This window comes from Lathyrus oleraceus, chromosome 3 (genome assembly GCF_024323335.1).
Source record: "Lathyrus oleraceus cultivar Zhongwan6 chromosome 3, CAAS_Psat_ZW6_1.0, whole genome shotgun sequence".
Lineage (NCBI taxonomy): Eukaryota > Viridiplantae > Streptophyta > Magnoliopsida > Fabales > Fabaceae > Lathyrus > Lathyrus oleraceus.
Genome location: NC_066581.1, coordinates 202010480 through 202031456, shown reverse-complemented (window position 1 = coordinate 202031456; position 20977 = coordinate 202010480). Strand labels below are relative to the sequence as shown.

General features: G+C 35.9%; 1 protein-coding gene across 1 annotated transcript; it reads right to left on the bottom strand.

The window, feature by feature from the left end:
• Nucleotides 1-19881: 19881 nt before the first annotated feature.
• On the bottom strand, nucleotides 19882-20777 carry LOC127130418 (uncharacterized). The gene is made up of 3 exons (XM_051059430.1): nucleotides 20499-20777; nucleotides 20182-20312; nucleotides 19882-19987 (listed from the first exon to the last, which is right to left on the bottom strand). The coding sequence occupies exons 1-3, from the start codon at nucleotides 20775-20777 to the stop codon at nucleotides 19882-19884; spliced, it is 516 nt and encodes a 171-aa protein (XP_050915387.1).
• Between the last annotated feature and the right edge of the window lie 200 nt (nucleotides 20778-20977).

Sequence of the window (20977 nt, the reverse complement as noted above, 5' to 3'; positions counted from 1 at the left end):
ATATATATATATATATATTTTTTTTTCGTTTTTCGTTTTTTTTAAACACGTGGGCTTCGCCTAACGAGCATGACAGTTCAAGAAATTCCTCTGAGCGTAGGTGATTCTGGTGGCTTTTCTTGGGACTCGCTAGGCGACCCATTCTGCTCGCCTAGCGAGCATGACAACTCATGAACAAACTTTTGCTCCTTCAAGATTAACGTTTTGACTGATGAATAGACCCCATTTGAACCTGTTGGAAGTATCTCAAGCCATTCCCTTGTGTTGACTGATCATCTAAATAGAACCCACAAAGTGTCTTGGATGATACTCAAGCTTCAAACAAAAGATGTTAGTGACACATTTTTGTGCTTTTGGTTAGTAAACAAAAGTAAGAGAAACAATGATGTATAATTCAAGCATGCTTGGTGATCTCAAACCAATCACAAGGAGTCCCACCCAAAGGCAAAGGGAACCAAGATGCTAAAGATCCTTGAGGCAATGCAAATGCAATGTTATGATGCCATGAGAGATCTTAGGGTCAAAATTGGGATCTTACAAGGGCCATGGACGTTCAATAGCCATCTTTTGATTTTGGAGAGGGTGAAAGTGGGAGTCAAAATAAAAAGTATTCCACTATTTCACATAGATTTCATGGTTCAAGTGCACAACCTTCCGACGGGGTTGTTGTTAGAAAAGGTGGGAAGAGCTATGGAAAACTTCATTGGAAGTTTCGTGGAGTATGATAAGAATAATAACTCAAGTTTATGGCGGAACTATATGCAGTTATGAAAAGATTAGCTAGTTTGTTTTTCCTAGTATTTAGGGCCAGATATGCTACGTAGGAATAAGGTCCTACTTTATAGGTTAGTTGGTTTACATTGAATAAGTCTTTTAGTTTATGTTAGTAGTGACTATTTTTTAGCTTTGGTTGTTTCTGTAACAAACTATTGGCTATATAACAACCTAGTATCTATTGAATAATATGCAAGGTTTTTTCTCATACCTAACATTTGGTATTAGAGCGAGCGAACTAAACTGCTGCAGCAACCTGTGAGAATTAAAACCGAGAGAATGAGTGACGATAAAACACTTACCATAATTCCCCATTTTGATGGTCATTATGATCATTGGAGCGAACTAATGGAAAATCTATTGAGGGCAAAGGGTCTCTGGAATCTGGTGGAAACTGGTTTCGAAAAACAAGCCGAGGAATCTGTGCTAATCAAAGATCACCAGGTAAAACATCACCTCTACCAAGCAATAGACAGAAATGTGTTTGAGCAGATTTTGGATCGAAGCACATCCAAAATTGTGTGGGAATCATTGAAAAAGAAGTTTGGAGGAAATGAGAAAGTGAAGAAATCTCTGCGAAATGCTTTGCAAAATGAATTTGAAATCCTCGAAATGAAGAAAGGAGAGACTATCACTGACTACTTTGCAAGAGTAATGAAGGTATCAAACAAATTACGCAGCAATGGAGAAGATATGCCGGATTCAAAGATCGTGGAGAAGATCTTGCGGACTCTAACAAACCAATTTACTTATGTGGTGATGTCTATTGAAGAATCAAAGGACACATATGACATCTCCATTGATGAACTACATAGTTCATTAGTAATGCATGAACAAAAGTTCAACCGACCCAAAGTCAATAGAGAAGATGAAGACCATGCTCTTAAAGTGGAAGAAAGAACAATTTTTGCGAGAGGCAGAGGTTCACCTCGAGGGCGCGGTCGAGGTAGAGGAAGATTCAGCGTCAACAAAGCAACTGTCGAATGCTTCAATTGCCATAAATTAGGACATTTCCAATATGAATGTCCTATGTGGAACAGAGAAGCAAATTATGTAGAGCTGGAAGAAAATGATCTCCTGCTCATGGCATATGTGGGTGAGACAAAGAGGAAATATATATGGTTTGTGGATTCAGGATGCTCAAATCATATGTGTAATAAAAAAGGTATGTTTTCAAGTTTGGATATGACTTTCTCTCATTCTGTCAAACTTGGAAACAATAATAAAATGGAAGTAGCTGGAAAAGGTGCTGTTAAACTAATGCTAGGAGGAATCTTGTACATCGTTGGGGATGTTTATTTTGTACCTGAACTTAAGAACAACTTGTTGAGCGTCGGTCAGCTCCAGGAAAAAGGTTTGACAGTGTTGTTTCAAGAAGAAACATGCAATATATATCATCCTCAAAGAGGATTAATTGTGAAATCTATCATGAGTGCAAACAGAATGTTCACTATCCTGTCTGAACCACCAGAAACACGTGGAACACGAGAAGAAAAGAATACGGAGGTGACTTGTCTCAATACAAATGGAGCCGATCTGTCAAAACTCTGGCATGAACGCTATGGTCATCTCAGTTATAAGGGCTTACACACGCTGCAGAACAAATACATGGTTCATGGTCTTCCAAAGTTCCCAGCCACAACTGTCACATGTGTGGATTGCTTGAATGGAAAGCAAACAAGAAACTCCATTGCAAAGCAGTGTTCATGGAGATCAACTCAGCCCCTGGAGCTCGTTCATTCCGACATTTGTGGTCCCATATCTCCCATCTCCAACAGTGGGAAGAGGTACTTCTTAAGTTTCATTGATGACTATAGTCGAAAAGCATGGGCTTATTTGCTAGCCAAAAAATCGGATACTCTGAACTGTTTCAAAATATTCAAGAGTATGGTTGAGAAAGAAGTAGGTATGATGCTCAAGTGTCTTCGTACAGACAAAGGGGGTGAATATACTTCAACAAACTTTGTCCACTTCTGCGAAGAGAACGGAATTCGAAGACAACTTACAAATGCCTACACACCCCAACAAAATGGCGTTGCGGAGAGAAAAACAGGACAGTCATGAATATGGTACGAGCATTACTATCAGCAAAAGGAATTCCAAAATCATTCTGGCCCGAAGCAGTAAATTGGACTTTCCATGTTCTCAACCGCTGGCCCACCTTGGCAGTTAAATATGTAACGCCTCAAGAAGCATGTAGCGGAATCAAACCACATGTGGATCATTTCAGAGTTTGGGGTTGCCTTGCTCATGCTCATATTCCATACGCCAAACGAGGTAAACTAGACAACAAAAGTTCAGTTTGCATTTTCTTAGGGGTGAGTGAAAATACTAAGGGATATAGACTTTTCAATGTCGTCACAAACAAAATTATAATAAGTCGAGATGTGGTCTTTCAAGAAGATGAGAAATGGGTTTGGGAAAAAAATATGAAACACAAGTTAGTATAGATTTAGAATGGGGAGAGAAAACACAAGCTGAGGGAAGTTGAGAAGTGAGAGATGGAAATGAGGAAGATGGAGAAGTAAGTCCTGGAAATGGGGAGGTAGTCACAGAAAGTAAAAATGGAGAAGAAATAGAGTTTTCAGGAGACCGAATTGAGAGGGATATAGTTCAAGGGAGAGAAAGAAGAGCTCCTATATATCTGAATGATTTTGTAAGTGAAGATTCTTTATCTGATGATGATGAAGTTAACATGGTCCAAGACGCGGGAACCGAAGATCCAATTCATTTTGAAGATACAGTGAAAGAACAAAAATGGAGGCAAGCCATGGATAATGAAATAAATTATATTGAGAAGAACAACCCATGGACACTATCTGAACTACCAAAAAGCGTCAAGAAGATTGGAGTCAAGTGGGTTTTCAAGACTAAGCGAGATGAAAATGGCAAGATCATAAAGCATAAAGCTCGTTTAGTGGCGAAAGGATACTCTCAGAAGCAGGGAATAGACTACTCTGAAGTGTTTTCTCCATTAGCTCGGCTTGACACGGTGAGAATGGTGATAGCTACAGCAACTCAGAAAGGATGAAAGATCTTCCAATTAGATGTAAAGTCTACTTTCTTACACGGTCAGTTGAGTGAACAAGTTTTTGTTGATCAACCAAGAGGCTATGAAAAAAAAAGGGATTGAGCATTTGGTGTACCAGCTACACAAAGCATTGTATGGATTAAAACAAGCTCCAAGAGCTTGGTTTAGTCGCATCAAAGCTCATTTTATCAAGGAAGGTTTCCAAGGCTGTGACTATGAACAAACTCTCTTCACCAAGAGAAGCAAAGAAGGTAAAATCATTATTGACAATGTCTATGTTGATGACTTAATATTCACTGGTGATGATGAGAATTTAATGTTGGAATTCAAGACCTCCATGATGAGGGAGTTTGATATGTCAGACTTGGGATGTATGAGCTACTTCTTAGGAATTAAAGTCTTGCAAAAGAAGGAAGGAACTTTCATATGTCCGAGACGTTATGCAGAAGAGGTTTTAAGAAGATTTGGAATGCTAAAGAGCAATTATGTCAACAATCCTACTATACCAGGCATGCAAATTAATAGTGATGCAGAGGGTGAGCCAGTAGATGAAACTTACTACAAGCAGATTGTAGGAAGTCTCATGTACCTTACATCCACCCGGCCTGATTTGATGTATGCAACTAGTTTGTTGAGCAGATATATGGAAAAGCCTACAAAACTTCATTTACAAGTTTCCAAAAGAGTTCTAAGATATTTGAAAGGAACTATGAATTTGGGAATATTTTACAAAATGAGCAGTCAAGGTAAGGAGTTGAAGGACTACAAGGACATTGATTATGCTGGTGATGCAGAATACAGAAAGAGTACAAGTGGGTACACTTTTCTACTCAGTTCAGGAGCTGTTGCGTGGAGCTCAAAGAAACAACCTATGGTTGCACTTTCTACTACAGAAGCAGAATTTGTAGCAGCAACTGTTTATGCTTGTCAAGCTGTTTGGATGAAAATGATACTTATGGTTCTCAATCATGAAGAAAGGGATTGCATAAGCATAAATTGTGATAATAGTTCCACCATCAAACTGTCCAAAAACCCAGTTATGCATGGACGCAACAAACACATTGATGTTCGGTTTCACTTCTTAAGAAACTTGTCCGAAGAAGGAGTTATCTCTTTAGTGCATTGTGCAAGTGTTGATCAAGTTGTAGATATCATGACCAAGCCGTTGAAAGCAAGATGCATTTCAAAAGCTTAGAACTTCACTAGGAATGTGACATTGCAGTAGTAAGCTAATGTATTTCATAATATTAGTTTAAGGGAGAGTATGAAAAGATCAGCTTGTTTGTTTTTCCTAGTATTTAGGGACGGATATGCTACGTAGGAATAAAGTCCTACTTTATAGGTTAGTTGGTTTACATTGAATAAGTCTTTTAGTTTATGTTAGTAGTGACTATTTTTTAGCTTTGGTTGTTTCTGTAACAGACAGACTATTGACTATATAACAGCCTAGTATCTATTGAATAATATGCAAGGTTTTTTCTCATACCTAACATGTTAAGGGTGAGGATTGATGTCCGGTAACAACTGAAAAAATAAACCAGAGTTAAGAATAAAAAAGGTGAATGGTGTTCGATGAACTTCAAGTATGAGAAACTCAACTTGTTTTGTTTTGTATGTGTATACTTGTCATTTTGAACAAAAATGTGAGGTGAGATTTGCAATGTAGGAGGATGATGGAGTTAGAGGCTGGTCGAATGATACTAAGACTGAAAGCTAAAAGTATGGTGGAGGTCCGTCATCCTGGTGACTGAAGGAGGAATCCGGCGGTGGAAATCATGGAAAAGAAGGGGAGAACCATCAGGAGCGTGAATCTCACGCATGGAAGGGTGGGAGTGAAAACTAAATTAATGCGGGTGGGGATATAATTTAATGGCTGTAATGTTTACTAATGATTCCGGTCCAAGTGCATCATTACCCAATAATGAGAGTTTATTGCACAATAATGGAAACAATTTTGCTGGCCCAATCACATTTAACCAGATTGTTATTCATGACCAGACTGTGTGCAACACTAGGTAGACAAACATACAAAAGTAGCTAATGTGGAAAGGAACTCAAACATCAATAAATTCTAATGTTTTTGTGTCCAACCAATACCCTCTAGCCAAACATACAGTTGGCATGGACCAAATTAAAGATATGTTGGCCAATCAAAATCTAAATAACTTGCATGGCCCATAATTCCCATTACTGACTCCAATTAACCATTCATAAACATAAACTTATCCCCCACACATCCTTAATACACGGATACATAATATCCTAAAGCATGTAAACACAACAAATGCTATTATGCCTCACACAAACGTAATTAACCCAGACGACCAAAATGCAACCCCAACCCCAACCTATATAACCCAATCTCCAGTCAACACAAACGAAACTATACAAAGCAAGACCAATCAAACTTCTCTTGAACATTTACTACCTATATCCAATACCTTCATAACATAACCTATTATAGTATCAGAAGTTGAAAACACCATGGATACACAAGTGGAGAAAAACAAAGAAGAGAGGAGGCCAAGGGAAAAGGAAAGGATAGCATGGAAACATCGCAACATTTTTTATCGGCAAGTCCTGGCAGCCAAGACTGTCGGGACCAATGAAAATATTAAGTTGGAATCGCAGGGACTAAGTAACCCGAGCGCAATTCCGAACTTGCGTAATTTGGCTCAATGGTACCACCCAGACACCCTTTTTCAGTCGGATACATTGGCAAAAGCTAAGAAGCTGGAGTTTGTGAGGGTTTTACTTAAGTTCGATTCTAGCTTAACAATAGATGTGGAAGGTAGAAATGGAGGTTTAGTTGTTCTTTGGAAAGATAAGATTAAATACAATGTTATGAATTTCTCTAGAAATTTTGTGAATCTCTCAATACAAGATGAATTGAAAGGGCAATGGAGATTAACGTGTTATTACGAATATCCTGGACGAGAAAGAAGAAGGTAAGCCTGGGATATGCTCCATGAATTACGAGACATGTCGAATGATCCATGGTGCATCGTGGTTTAATGAATTGATTTCTCAATAAGACAAATAAGGCATTCATAATCACCTGAACTGGATCTGTATGGGTCTTCATAATGCTGTTAGTGATTATGATTTAACAGACGTCTCACTTGAAGGCCACTTGTTTACTTGGATCAAGAGTAGAGGTACTGATTGTGTAGTGGAAGAAAGACTCGACAGAGCCTTAGCAAACTCAATCTGGATGACAAAGTTTCCAAATGTGAGGTTGGTTAACTTAATTGCTTCACATTCGAATCACAACCCTATCTTATTACAATGTGAACCTTTGCAAAGAACTCACACAAAGTACTCTTTCAAGTTTGAGAACAAATGGCTGAAGGAGGAAAAATTGGCGATGTCGTAAGGACGAGTTGGAAGCATGAAGAGAATATCGATGTTGTCCAGAAAATTGCTTCCTGTGCGGGTGAACTGGAAAGATGGAACAAAATGAAAAATAGAGAGAGTAAATAAGAGAAAGCATGCTACTTAGAAAAAAATGATAGCTTATCGAAACCACCATGATCCCGAGTCGACAACAAATTTTTTCGGAACTACCATTGATGATTGGCAGAAGTAAAAAAGCTACTTTTTCTTTCATCAAGGATCGTATTGGGAAGAAAATTAATTCCTGGAATGGAAGGTCTTTGTCTAAGGCAGGGAAAGAGGTAATGATTAAGTTAGTGCTTCAAGCCATTCCATCTTACATTATGGGTGTCTTCGTTATACCAGATGCTATAGTGAATGATATTGAAAAGATGTTGATTTCTTTCTGGTGGAGAGGTAGTAATAATAATAAAAGGATAATGTGGCTTGCTTGGGACAAGTTAACGTGTTCTAAGAAGGAATGTGGGATTGTATTAAGAGATTTCAAAGATTTCAATATGGCTATGGCCGTGAAACAAGGTTGACATATGATGAAAAAACCGAAGAAGTTGGTTTCTAAGGTCTTGAAAGCAAGGTATTATCCTAGATCCTCTTTTCTTGAAGCTAATCTTTGTAACAATCCGTGTTTTGTGTGGAGAGGCCTTTGGAAATCTAGAAAAGTCTTAACCCTTGGTTGTAGGTGGAGTATAGGGGATGGGAGTAGGTTTAAGGTTATGAATGAGCCATGACCGATGGGGGATGAAGAAGGTTGCTTGGGAGGTCCTCAAGGGCAAGGTGTGTACGATATTAACGTTAGTAATATTATGTGGCAAATTTTAAACAATGGGATGTTCAGAAGATAAGAGATATGTTCACCCATGATGTGGAAAACGATATCCTTAAGGTACCTCTGGTGGATGATATGGTTCGGAAAAAAGAACAAAATGGAGTTTATAGTGTCAAATCTTCCTATTGGTTGTTGAGGAGTGTCAAAATGATTGGTTAATATGTAGAGAGGAGGGAGATTGAGGAAGCTTATGGAAAATTAAAGCATCACCTAGAGTCAAACATTTGTTGTGGAGGATTTGTAGGGGTTGCCTTCCAACTCGGAAAAAGCTCCGTCAACATTTTATTCAGTGTACTCAAATTGTCAATTGTGTGAGAATAGAGAGGAGGATGAGTGACACGTGTTCTTTGGGTGTGGAACTACTAATCAAAGTTGGAGGGCAACAGGTTTGTATTCTACTATTGAACCTCGTTTACAGAATTTTAGTGATACAAAGGCCCTTATTCTTGATATCTGTAGTAGAGAAGATAAGAGAAATGCAATAAGGGTGCACTTTTGATTTGGATGCTTTGGAATAATAGAAATAATACGATTTGGAATAATGATAGAGAAGAGACGTCAAAATTAGGTATGCAAGCATATCATACTTGACATGATTGGTTTAAATCTCAATATAACTACGTGAGTGATTATGATGTCCAACCCGTCCAAATTAGCTGGAGCCCACCGAATGAAGGATGGGTGAAATGCAATGTAGATGCGGGTTTCAATAGACAAAGAGGAACTACAAACAGAGGTTGGTGTGTTAGAGACTGTTTGGGTAGATTCATTATGGGTGGCACTTCGTGGGATTTTGGTTCTGTCTCGATCAAGAAGCAAAAGCCATGGCCTTACAAGAAGCGACCCGAGCAGCCATCCAGATGCAATTGGATTATGTAACTTTTGAAAGTGACTCTCAAATGGTGGTTCATGCTACCCATACCAACATTGATGGAAACTTTGAATTTAGTATCATTATTAGATTGATTAAAAATTTATTACAATGTATTCCCAACTTTGAGGTAAAATTTATTAAGCGCAAAACGAATTCGGTTGCCCACTTGTTAGCAAAAGCGGTCAATTCTTGGTCTAGGTATAATACTCTTAATTTAATTTCTCTGTGTATTGAATTTCAGTTGATAAATGAAATGTGTTAAGCACTTGATTAAAAGAAAAAATCAAACGATTCCATATGAACCTGTCTCCTATTAGAGGTAAATTCACCAATTGTGTATTGAATAAAAATTTATTGAAGCACTTCATATCCCATATCTTGAGAAAACTCTCATGCCAACATTCCACCTGTTTCTAATAGAATTAAAATCCCCACACACCATACCAACGCAAATATGTATTGTATAAAAGAGAGCTTAAACATTGACTATACACACATCAATACCATTTTTCTTTCATATTGAATCCCAGAGTAGTTATGCCACCTGAACGCCGAATAAAATGCTTAAAAAAAATCCATGTTGTTGAAGCACCAAATAATATTATACAACCTTTTATAAACTAATTCAATTTTTATTTCTTGGAGACATAACATGTTCAACTTCTTAATTTTCCTTTTTTCATCTTTATAGATTAGGAGGACTAATCACCTCATAAATTATAGAAGTTTCAAACTTTCGAGTAAAAATATCTATTAGATTTAACTCTCTTAAATAATTTCCATCTATTCTAAATCATTTTTATTCGGTAAAAATGCATACTTTCTATCTGATGTTTTAAAAAATCCGTTAAAAATAATACATACTTTCTATCCAATATTTTAAAAATTCGATAAAAATGCATGTTTTTTTTTTGAAAAATCTAGTAAAAAAGCAAGCCATTATACCAGTGATTTAAAAAAAACCGATAGTGGAAAATGTTGCATTGGTTAACCGGAAATTTCAAAAAATCTAAAAAAACCATGAAGTTTTTCGGATTTTGTTTTAAAATCCAATATTTAAAATTACACTGCTTTTTTGTTTTATTTTGTTTTTGCAGTGAAAACCAGAGGATCAGGGGACATGATTGCTTGTAGGCAGTATGACAGAGCTGTAGCTTCTGAATCGAGGGCTCGTGCGAGGGAAGATGATGTCGAGGACTCACATATTCAGGTAGGAAGAGTTGCCTTGACCAATTCTCACAGAAGAAGGATGACGATCGAGAAATTTTGTGCACCACATAGTTTCCGACGTAGAGGATCTATAGCAGATGATGGATGAACCAGAGATCATGATGATGAGACAATTGTTGCGAGTGTTGAGGATGTAGAGGTATCATACCCTAATTTTTAACCCTAAGATCCCACATATCATTTGTATCATTACACACAAACAAGGTCACATCTTGGTTTTTCCCCTTATCCATCTTTGGGTGTGCTTCTTGCAGGGATTACATATCACCTTTTTGTTGTTTTCTTTTACCTTTATATTTACATGATTAATTGCTTATCTAACAACTAATCAAAATATCAAAAAATATGACTTGTTTCCTTTAAGTTTATTGTGAAAGGTAAGGGCTTTTTAACCAAGGACATCTCAAATTTTTGTGGCTTACTTCTCAAGGAAAGTCAAAGGTTCATGTGTTTATTTCCATGTCTTCTTCAATAAGCAACTTCAAGATTTGAGAAATTTAGTCAAGAGGCAATCAAGGACACTTTGTTTTTAATTCATATGATCAACCATGTGCTTTTAAATGCAAGGAAAGTCCAAGTACACAAGCTTGTTCCAAGAGGTTTGACCAAAAAGTCAATATTTTGAAATCAAAGTTCCAAGGGTCACAACTTCTTCAATTATCAACATTTTTGAATGCTTCGTTTTGAATATGACTTTTCTCAACATCCTCTATAACTTATATTTGCATGACAAGAGCCAATTATGCTTGGAGGATCATCAAATGTTTGGAGACATTATAGGTCATTTGTGGACTTAGTGAAATTTGACCTATTTTCAAGTGACTTTTCCCCAACTTTCAAGATTAATAACTTCTCCCATTTTCAACATATGAGTATGATTCTTTTTTCACAATGTCATTTATGATTCCCTCTACAAGTTTGCTTCAAGGACCAAGGTCAAAATATGCTTGGAAGGCCATGGAATACATTGAGACATTACATGTCATTTTCAGCCATGAAACACATTTTTTTCTAAGTTATATGATCAGTTTTTCATGCCAACTTCAATATGACATAACTTTATGCTCAAGCATCCAAATGCAACCTTTCTTGGCACATTGTAATCTTTGCCATGATGTCAACACATTGCAAACAGAATGGAATCAAAAAGCTTCCTGAGTAGGGTGCCCCATTGGATTGAACATGGTGACTTGTAACTGAAGAAACTACCATTGTCCGAGTTTGGAACTTCACTAATCTCAATTCCGAGCAAAACTAGCATGTTTTTTTGGACCTAAATATGTTTAACCAAGTCTCCAAAAGTTAATTGACCTTTGAAACACATCATTTGGCTGAGTTTTAATGAGTTTCAAGTCACACTTTTCACACACTCGGATAAAATTCATTTTGCATGAATTATGCATCATTTCACATGTATTAGGATCCAATCACATTCCCTATAAATAGAGGAAGATATTGCATTCATTTCCAAGCTTTGGAGAGCCAAGAAATCCCTGCTGCAACTTGAAATTTTTCCAGAAAATTCAATTATCATGTTTTGAGTTTCAGCTTGTTTCAATTTAATTTCTTGATTCCATTAGCACCTTCGGCATCCTCTAAAATGTTTGCAACAATTACTAACCTCTGAGTCTTCCTGAAGTGGTCTAACCAGATCAAGCTTCATAAACTCCTGATCACCATTTGGACAAGGTAGTTCCGAGCATCATTTGAACTCAAACAAGTTACTATAATGTAGTTCTTCACTCTCTGATGCTTTCCCCTAACTTATCTGGTGTTGATTGATCATGTTCATCATTTAATTTTATTTTTAGTGGCTTGCTTGTTTATGAAACTTCTCTGAAATTCCATTTGCTCAGTTCATATAAATGAATTTGGAGCATAAGGTTGAATTCAGGATGAGAAGAGGATCACAATGGTGGTGGTCTCGTGTCTTGAATTTACCAAACAATGAAACTCCGGTGAGAGCTCACCGGAGAAGACGACTAGAGCTTTCTCAGGTTGTATGAGTTTGATTAGACACGTCGGCAGAAATAAACATTTTGTCTGGTTGGATTTAAATTGGATCTTGTGTATGTCTTGTAGCGCGTTCCGTCGTGTTCTCTAACATTTAAAATGTTGGATCTGCCACATCAATTAATGAGGCGTGATCCAACGCTCCGGGTTTTTTTTCTGGTTTTAATTATTTTCCTTTTATTATTTTAAATTTCTCTTTCTTTTAAAATTCATAGTAATTTCATTTTTTATCCAAAAAATCCCAAAATAATTTCTAAAATTCTCTTTTATTTTTCTTCATCTGATTATTATTTTTCCATATTTTATTTCACTGATTTTCTATTTTTCATGAATTTTATATTTTCCCCTGTGTTTTTATTGGTTTAAAAATACTTTTATGTATTTTAAAATTCTGAAAAAATTATTATATACTTCTTATTTTATTTCCAACCTTCCATAATTTTCTTGGTGATTTATTTGGTATTTTGAAGGACTTTATGGATTTTTCATTTTTTTATTTCTATTTTAAATCTCATTTAAAAATACATTTGATGCATTTTTATTTCATTTAATTTCATTTTTATTTGTGTGACCCTTGTGAACTTCTGTTGGTCTTGGGTCATGATGGTTTGGACTTCAAGTCTCATCAAACTCAATGGATCTTGGGTGTTGATGGAGTGAAAACCCTAATCCACCAAAATGGATGATTGATTTTGATGATGACTTGATCAAACTTTTGGTCCAATTGAGGTGTGACTTCTCTTGTGTCTCTCTTCTTCATCTTTTTCTTTTCCCTTTGATCAATTGGATGACCTGTGTCAAACTTGTTCATGATGTATGGATTGGTACTTGATGAACTTTCATCATTTCAAATCTACCTCATAATTGATCATAGATCATTTAAGGTACTTTGTATTGATGCATAAGTTCATCCTAAGTGTCATAAAGTGTGGATTAAAGTAATGGACCATCCTCCTAGACTTTGTGCTTTATATATATTTATATATTTATAAAGTGACATGTCTTAAGTTCATCCTACCTCCTAAGTGTCATAAGTTCATCCTAAGTGTCATAAGTTCATCCTAAGTGTCATAAAGTGACATGTCTTTAGGAGAATGATTTACATATCACCTCTCTATCATGTATTAACACAAACATTATTATTGACCGATCTCAAATAGTTGTGACTTCAACATAAGTCCAATTCCTATTGTTTAACATAACGCTAAATTCGTCCCAAAGAAAACAAAGGCATTTTTATAAGTGAGATTGTAAGTCTCCTATTACTCATGCTATTGTTTGAAAATATTGCTCCTTTTCCATTTGTGAGAGCTAGTGGCATACTTGTTGATTTTATCCAAGTTGGAGCCCTTCTCATAAATGATGTATAAGTTCATATTTTCATGCTTGTGAGTGGATAATTGAGTGTTCTCCAAAAAGAGACCAAAATATCTTTTCATATTTGATTACTAACATAATTTACTAACACTTTACTTGTATTAACTTTTATTTCAAAGTCATTTACCTTTTGGTCCTTTACTTTATGTTGTTTACTTTATGCTTTATATTCAGCATTCCATATCATATTATTTGTGTTTTTGCCATTTTATTCTTTGTCCATTTGGACCTTTCTTTTTATCATTGTAAAGGAGACATTAATAAAGAAAAAACCTAAAAAGAAACTTGATTATCCCGATTCATAGACTTATGGTTACTATCCTTGGCATCATTGTGGAGTGATGGACTTAGAATTAGGACCTTGACCTTTGCTTTGGACTTGTGATTTGAGATCTTGGGATTCATCTGATACCTTTGACTTTCGATTTCCTTTGGAGACTTGGTTGAGCTAACTTGGTTTCATCTGATGCATGGACGATTATTTGCTTATTTTGCTTGCTTGAGGCTTAATCCAAATGAGGGAATTCTTGCTTGACTTATGTCAAAAGGCTTGCTAATTTTTGGTTAGATCTTTCCTTCCTAGATTTTACTTTATGCTTTAGGATAGTCTCTTCTTCTCCTCCCCTTCTTTAATTTTCAAAATCTTCTCTCTCTTTTTTTTAACATTTTTTTTTAAAACCTGAACCACTTTCTCAATAAACCTTGACTTTTCTCAAATGATTTTCAAAACCTTTTCCTAATAAATGCTAATTCATCTTAAGTATATTGAGACCAATTTCAAAAGACTATAAAAATGCATAACTCATTCAAATCATTTTGTGCCCTTGTGCACTTTTCCTTATAAATTTTTTCTCAAGGCATTAGACATGAGTCATTTCCATAGTTGAGATATAATTCTCCTATCTCTATAGTATTGATGACAATTCATTTCCATTTGTGAGAGCTAATGGCATACTTGTTGATCCTTATCCAAGTTGGAGCCCTTCTCATGATGATGCAAAGTACTCATACTCGTGGGTGACTAGTTGAGTATTCTCCTTAAATTAACAAAATGTCTTTTCCCATAAAAATGAATCAAAACAAACTCCCTTTGTTATTTTTACCACAAACTACGAGGTTTTGATCCTCAATTTCACTTTGTTTTTACGTAGGCATGAGGCTTCAAAAGTCTTCACAAACAGTTTTTTTATTTATTTTCCCATCTCTCCAATCTTTTGCAAACAACACCTTTTTTTTTCAAATCAAAAGGAACATTTTCAAAGAGGTTCCCACGAAGTATCATGGATGTTTAGGGTTCTAATACCTTCCCTTTTCATAACGAACCCCCAGACCCTTGTTCTCTTTTTATTAGTTTTTTTTAAAGTTCTTCGGGTTTTATTCGTACTTTTTCCCTTTTCCTTTGGAAACAATAAAAGCGTGGTGGCGACTCTTGCTTTATGAGTTAAGTTAACTAATAGCTTAATCTCAAATATTTTACCGCTACAAGAGGGTCAGGGTGATAGGCAGATAGTGGTCGAGACAGATGTGCCCCATCATTCTGAGACGAATGCTCTGACTGATACAGAGGTTACTCCTCAGCTGGATACAGAGGCGCCTACTATGGGTGACATCGAGGTTACTCTGCATGCTACAGGTGATATGAAGGTTACTCATCCAGTAGATACAAAGTTTACTACTCTAGCTTCAACAAAACTATTTGTACACATGGATAAAGAGTTTCTTGGAAGGTCTAGTGACCGTTCCGTACTCATTGGATATGCCGATCATGTGGCATTCAAATTATGACATATAGAGGTATGTATATGTTATGTTGAACTTGACTTTATTTATTATTGATACATATTAAAAATAACTAATGCTTTTTGTAACACTGTAATCCTGGACGACATTTAATAAGGTAGTTCAAATAAAACTCCACAGTTAGAATGCCACACATGTTTCACCATAGCATAAAAACGTCAACACAACATAGTCATTAAAAATAAGCTGCGAAAAATCATTAAGTTCGACATATAAGTCTCAACATCAAAAGAATAACATACTTCAACATAAGTAAGGCATAAAAAAAATAAAAAAAATGAACAACTCATACCCAATGCTACATATCATATCAACTCCTCTAAGACTCAATGATAATAAGCTAAAGAGGCATCTATGCCATCCTCTAACTCAAGCGACGACTATTGTACGTGATTGTCTGTACTCTAGAGAAGCACAACAATAGAAATGAGATGAGAATAGGATCAAATAATATAGTGGTGCAATATATAAAAAGGTGTAGACACACATTACAAACCTCTACATCATTAAAACACAACAACACCATATATTCATCAATCAACCACACATCTCCAATCATCTATACATCATCAATTACTCATACATCATCTAATCAAACATAATTCACAAATATTACACATCACATTGTTACTATTAATTCATTCACAATGCAAGTATATATGCAATGTGACACCACCTCATCTCTACATACAAATATGGTACCGACTCACTGGACATCAAAGGTATGTTACTGATATTTACAACTCGTTCCCGATCTCACCAATGGACCAATGTACATCTAATCGTTACCGCTTCCACCACTGAATCAACAATGCTTCACCCCTCCCATTATAAGAAAGTCGGCTACTCGCTCCCAATCCCACCATTAGACTAGAGCATATCAAAATCATTACTGATTCCACTGCTGAATTTGCAACACTTCACTGATCCTACCATTACTAAGGATGCCTAAATCATGAAAGGGTAGAGAGGTTTTCCTTAACCTCCAATAGGGTTTTGTTTTTCTCTATTGCTTGATTATGAGTATGATAGATGATGTTATGATTCTATTTTCACCATGAATTGATGTGATAAACCATGTTTGTTATTGTCTTGTTGTGCGTTCATGAATCAATTGATTGTATAATAAAGTTGTGTTAAAGTTTGGGGATTTTAAGGTATAACTATAATTGATCAATTCATGACACAAATGATGATTAATGTTATTATGGGGGTCATTGGTGTGTTAGTCATAATAGAATATGATTTTTGTGTGTGTTTTGAATGATATAATGGGGACTGGTTTAAGGTATACGAGGTATGTGACGAGGAAGATGAGCGATGTAGGGAAAATTGGATTTTTCTGGAAAATTGTATGATGACAAATGATTGACACCATATGCCAATTGATTGAATGCTTGCTTTTTTTAAGGAAATTTTAACTGTGTCAATCGATTGACATCCCATGTCAATTGATTGCATACATGTGTTTTTAGAAAATAAATTAATAACAATCGATTGTCATGTTGAATTGATCGATTGCACACAGTTTTTAAGCAATTTTTGAGAAGTCAGTGAGCGAATGGACTTGATGTCAATCGATTGACATCCCATGTCAATCGATTGATGTTGTTTAAATTTTGAAAAATTATGAAACAAAACCATGTTTTATTCCCCAACGATTTTGGCCATAACTTTGTTTCCGTGAGTCTAAATGGAGTGTCATTTGAAGTGTTAGAGAGCTAACGCACAAAGATACCTCATGGTAGTACCTTGCGATATAATTGATGTGTGTGTGTGTATGTGTGTGTGTGTGTATGTTCATTGTGTGAAAATATATGGTGAATTATATTTATAATTGTTTGAATTATTATACATGTTTGTTGATGATTGATGAGGCGAGTGGTTAAGAGTGAGAACTACTCATATTGTATTGAGTGCATGATTAATTAAGGTCAGAGTGAGGCTGTAATCTTTGCCATGTTATTGTTGTATGATCATTTATAGTCAGAGTGGGGCTGTAATCGTTTATGTATTTTTGTCATTGCATTGTGATATGCCATGCATCATATATTGTCATTATTGTGAAAAAGGTATGTTCGCTAGTTCAGAGTGGGGACTAGTTACTTGTCCCAAACTCAGAATGGGGGCTCGAGGTTCAGAGAGGGGACCTAGTTTATATCAAGAACCAAATGTTGAGTCAATACTGCATGCATATAGAGTTGAGTTATGATTTCGGTTCAACATGGGGACCATGATGAGTATGAGTTGGGTCAATTGTTGTATTGCATTATATAATGATTGTGAAAATGAGATGCTTGTGTATTGATGAATACTCTTGTATAATTGTGTAAGCTTGACTGTGATGTGGGTGAGATGTGAATACATGATAATTGAGGTGCATATTTGATACATGTCTGGCTATGTAGTGTATGAATCTATCCTGATTGTTTTGTGCATCCTTTATCATTTAAATGTATTCTCACCCCCTTTTTGTGTTGTTACGGTTGTGCTCCTCCAGAGTACAAATAATCAGGTACTTGAGTAGGAGCTTGAGGTTGAGAACAATGTTGTACCTCTTTAGTTACTAGTCGTTCGAGTCTATAGTTGGAGTTTCTATGATATATAATATGAGGGGACATGATGTTATGTTATTTATTTTATGTTGCATATCTTCGTCTTTTTTAACATTGAACCATTTTTCAATATTTTGGTTATTGAGGGTTTTATGCTAACTATTTTCTAATTTTCCACTACTTATCAAATGGTCTAAAATTTTACATTATATGGTTCAAATATGAGTTGTTTGTATGTTGAGTAACATTCTACTTGATGGATTCATGTTTTATTTATTTATTTGTCGAGTTGGGAAGTAGGGTGGTATAATTACTCTCTAAAATGTTATTATAAGGTAGGCTTATGCGAAATACATCTAATGCTTCAAACGCCGCCTCAAATTGAGTAACGAAACTCAAGTTACGCTCGAAACTACTCACTTGGTACAAAATCCAGCGAGCTGCTATGACAGCCCGAAGTAGCTGCTATAACCACCTGTAGTAGATGCTATGGCCCGTATCACTCCCCTCTTTTGGTCACACATCTGGTACAAAAACCAGATGGCTGCTATGACCCATAATAGTGTCCAATAAGCCCAAAAATTGTTTCATAATTTTGTGCGATCGCTCTTGTTTACGAACCCTGCATCAGACCCTAAACCTTGATTTTTGACTTCTAATAGTCCCAAAACATATAATACATCAATGTACATGAACAACAAAACCTCATCAACTGGCCATGATCATAGTACCAAAACTCTAAATCACATGGACAACATCTCAATGAATTTATACATACCAAGACATATGCAATTCAACATCAAAATCAACATACGAAATCAAAATTATCACAACATATGCATTAAGTTTCACATAAATCTTTCTCTAACACATCAAGCATTCAATAATGGTGAAACAGATAAGAAAACCCAGAGGAGGATTAAGGAGTCCTCACTTGACTTTCATGAAATTAACACCCTTAATTGAGTAGTTAAACCCCTAACCCCAGATTTCCAGCAAAAAACACTCTAGCTATGGCTTCCTCTTTTTCTTCCTCAAACCCTTGCTCTTGTTCTCTAAAATCTCTTTTCTCAATTTTGCACGTACTGCTCAAACACCCCCTCTCCAATAATCTCATTACATAATCTATTTATCTAACCTAATTTCAACTTACTAATAATTCCACCTTGACCCAACTTACTTTTATTTTTAACTACTTATCCCCACATTTCTACTAAATCCAATTTCCTCCCAAATCTCATTACTTGTCATTTTTTATTTATTTAATTAATATTATACTATTTTAATTTAATTAATTAATTAAAATTATAATATAGCCCCCAAACACCACATACCACATATTATCACAAAAAGAATAATTACAAACATATTTGATCATTTAAATAACTAAACAAAGCAACAAAAATTCAAATGAATAAATAAATTGAATTCAAGATGTTACAACTCTCCCTTACTTATAGAGTTTTCTTCCTCGAAAATTACCCGACAGAAAAAGTTATGGATAAGATTCTCTCATCCTACTCTCGAGCTCCCACGCCACACTTCCACCAGCAGGTCCTCTCGATATGACCTTCGCCGAAGCAATCTCCTTACCTCTCAAGTGATTCACTTTGCGATCCTCAATATGCAAAGGTGATGCCTCAACAGTCAAGTTCTCTCTAACTTGCACATCATCTAACTGAATCACATGAGACAAATCAAGAATGTACTTCTGAAGTTGCAACATATGAAAGACATCATGAAGATTCGAGAGATATGGGGGTAACACAACCCTGTAGTCCACCTCTCATACTATTTGGAGGATATAATATGGACCAATGAAATGAGGCATGAGCTTTCGAGACTTCAACACACGACCAACACCAGTCATTAGTGTGACTCTCAAGAACAAATGATCTCCCTCTTGGAACTCAAGTGTCTTTCTTCTATTATCGTGATAACTCTTCTAACGACTCTGCGAATCTTTCATCTTCTCTTGAATCATCTTAATCTTCTTAGTAGTCTGCTAAGAAATCTCAGATCCAAGCACTGCACTCTCACCTGATTCATACCAACACAGAAGAGTCTGACACTTCATTCCATACAAAGCCTGATACAGTTCCATTCTAATACTGAATGGAAACCATTGTTATACGTAAACTAGATCAACGACAAGTAGCTATCCCAATGACCTCTTTGTTCTAGAACACAAGCTCTCAACAAATCTTCCAGGGATTAGATATCTGTCTAACCGTCCGTCTGCGGATGATAAGGAGAACTCAATCTCAACTTAGTTCCTAAAGATTCTTCCAAACTTTACAAAAACCTTGACGTAAACCTCAGATCTCTATCTGCCACAATACTCGAAGGAATACCATGCAACTTCACAATCTCTTTGATGTAAACCTCCACTAACTTCTGTAATTGATAATTGATCTTTATCGGAAGAAAATGAGCCTATTTAGTCAGTCCATCAACAATAACCTAAATAGAATCACTCCCATTCGCTGTCCTTGGCAAACTAATATGAAAGTCCATTAAAATTCTATTCCATTTCCACTCAAGAATACTTAACGGTTGCATCAACCCATACGGTCTCTGATGCTCAATCTTGGACTTCTGACACGTCAAACAAGAATAAACGAACTCAACAACATCCTTCTTCACACTTGAGCACCAAAACATCTTCTTAAGGTCCTGATACATATTTGTAGCACTAGGATGAATATTCAACCCACTTCTATGACCCTCTTCAAGAATCTTCTTCTTAAGCTCTGGAAAATCTGGTACGCAAACTTTACCTCTAAACCTCATAACACCATTTTCATCAATTTTGAAGTCCACCTCTTTACCTTGATTGATCAACGCTAGCCGGTCGATCAATCCCAAATATGATTTTTGACTCTCTCTAATTTCTTCCATAATAATGTTCGTAAATTTTAGCACACACAACATAACACTTTGTGGCGTCACCTTGCACACCAAACTAAGATATCAAAGTTTCTCGATCAAGTCCAACTCCCTAACCATCTATGTATACATATGAAAGGACTTTCAACTCAAGGCATATGGCATCACATTAGCTTTAACAGGATGGTATCTCAACTAAAAATCACATTTCT

Coding starts and splice junctions, on each gene's coding strand:
- LOC127130418 (XM_051059430.1), bottom strand. CDS start 20,777: ATGGAAGAAATTAGAGAGAGTCAAAAATCATATTTGGGATTGATCGAC. Junction 20,313..20,498: donor AGAAGGATGTTGTTGAGTTC/GTTTATTCTTGT, acceptor CTGACTAAATAG/GCTCATTTTCTTCCGATAAA. Junction 19,988..20,181: donor GATCTGAGGTTTACGTCAAG/GTTTTTGTAAAG, acceptor GTTTCCATTCAG/TATTAGAATGGAACTGTATC.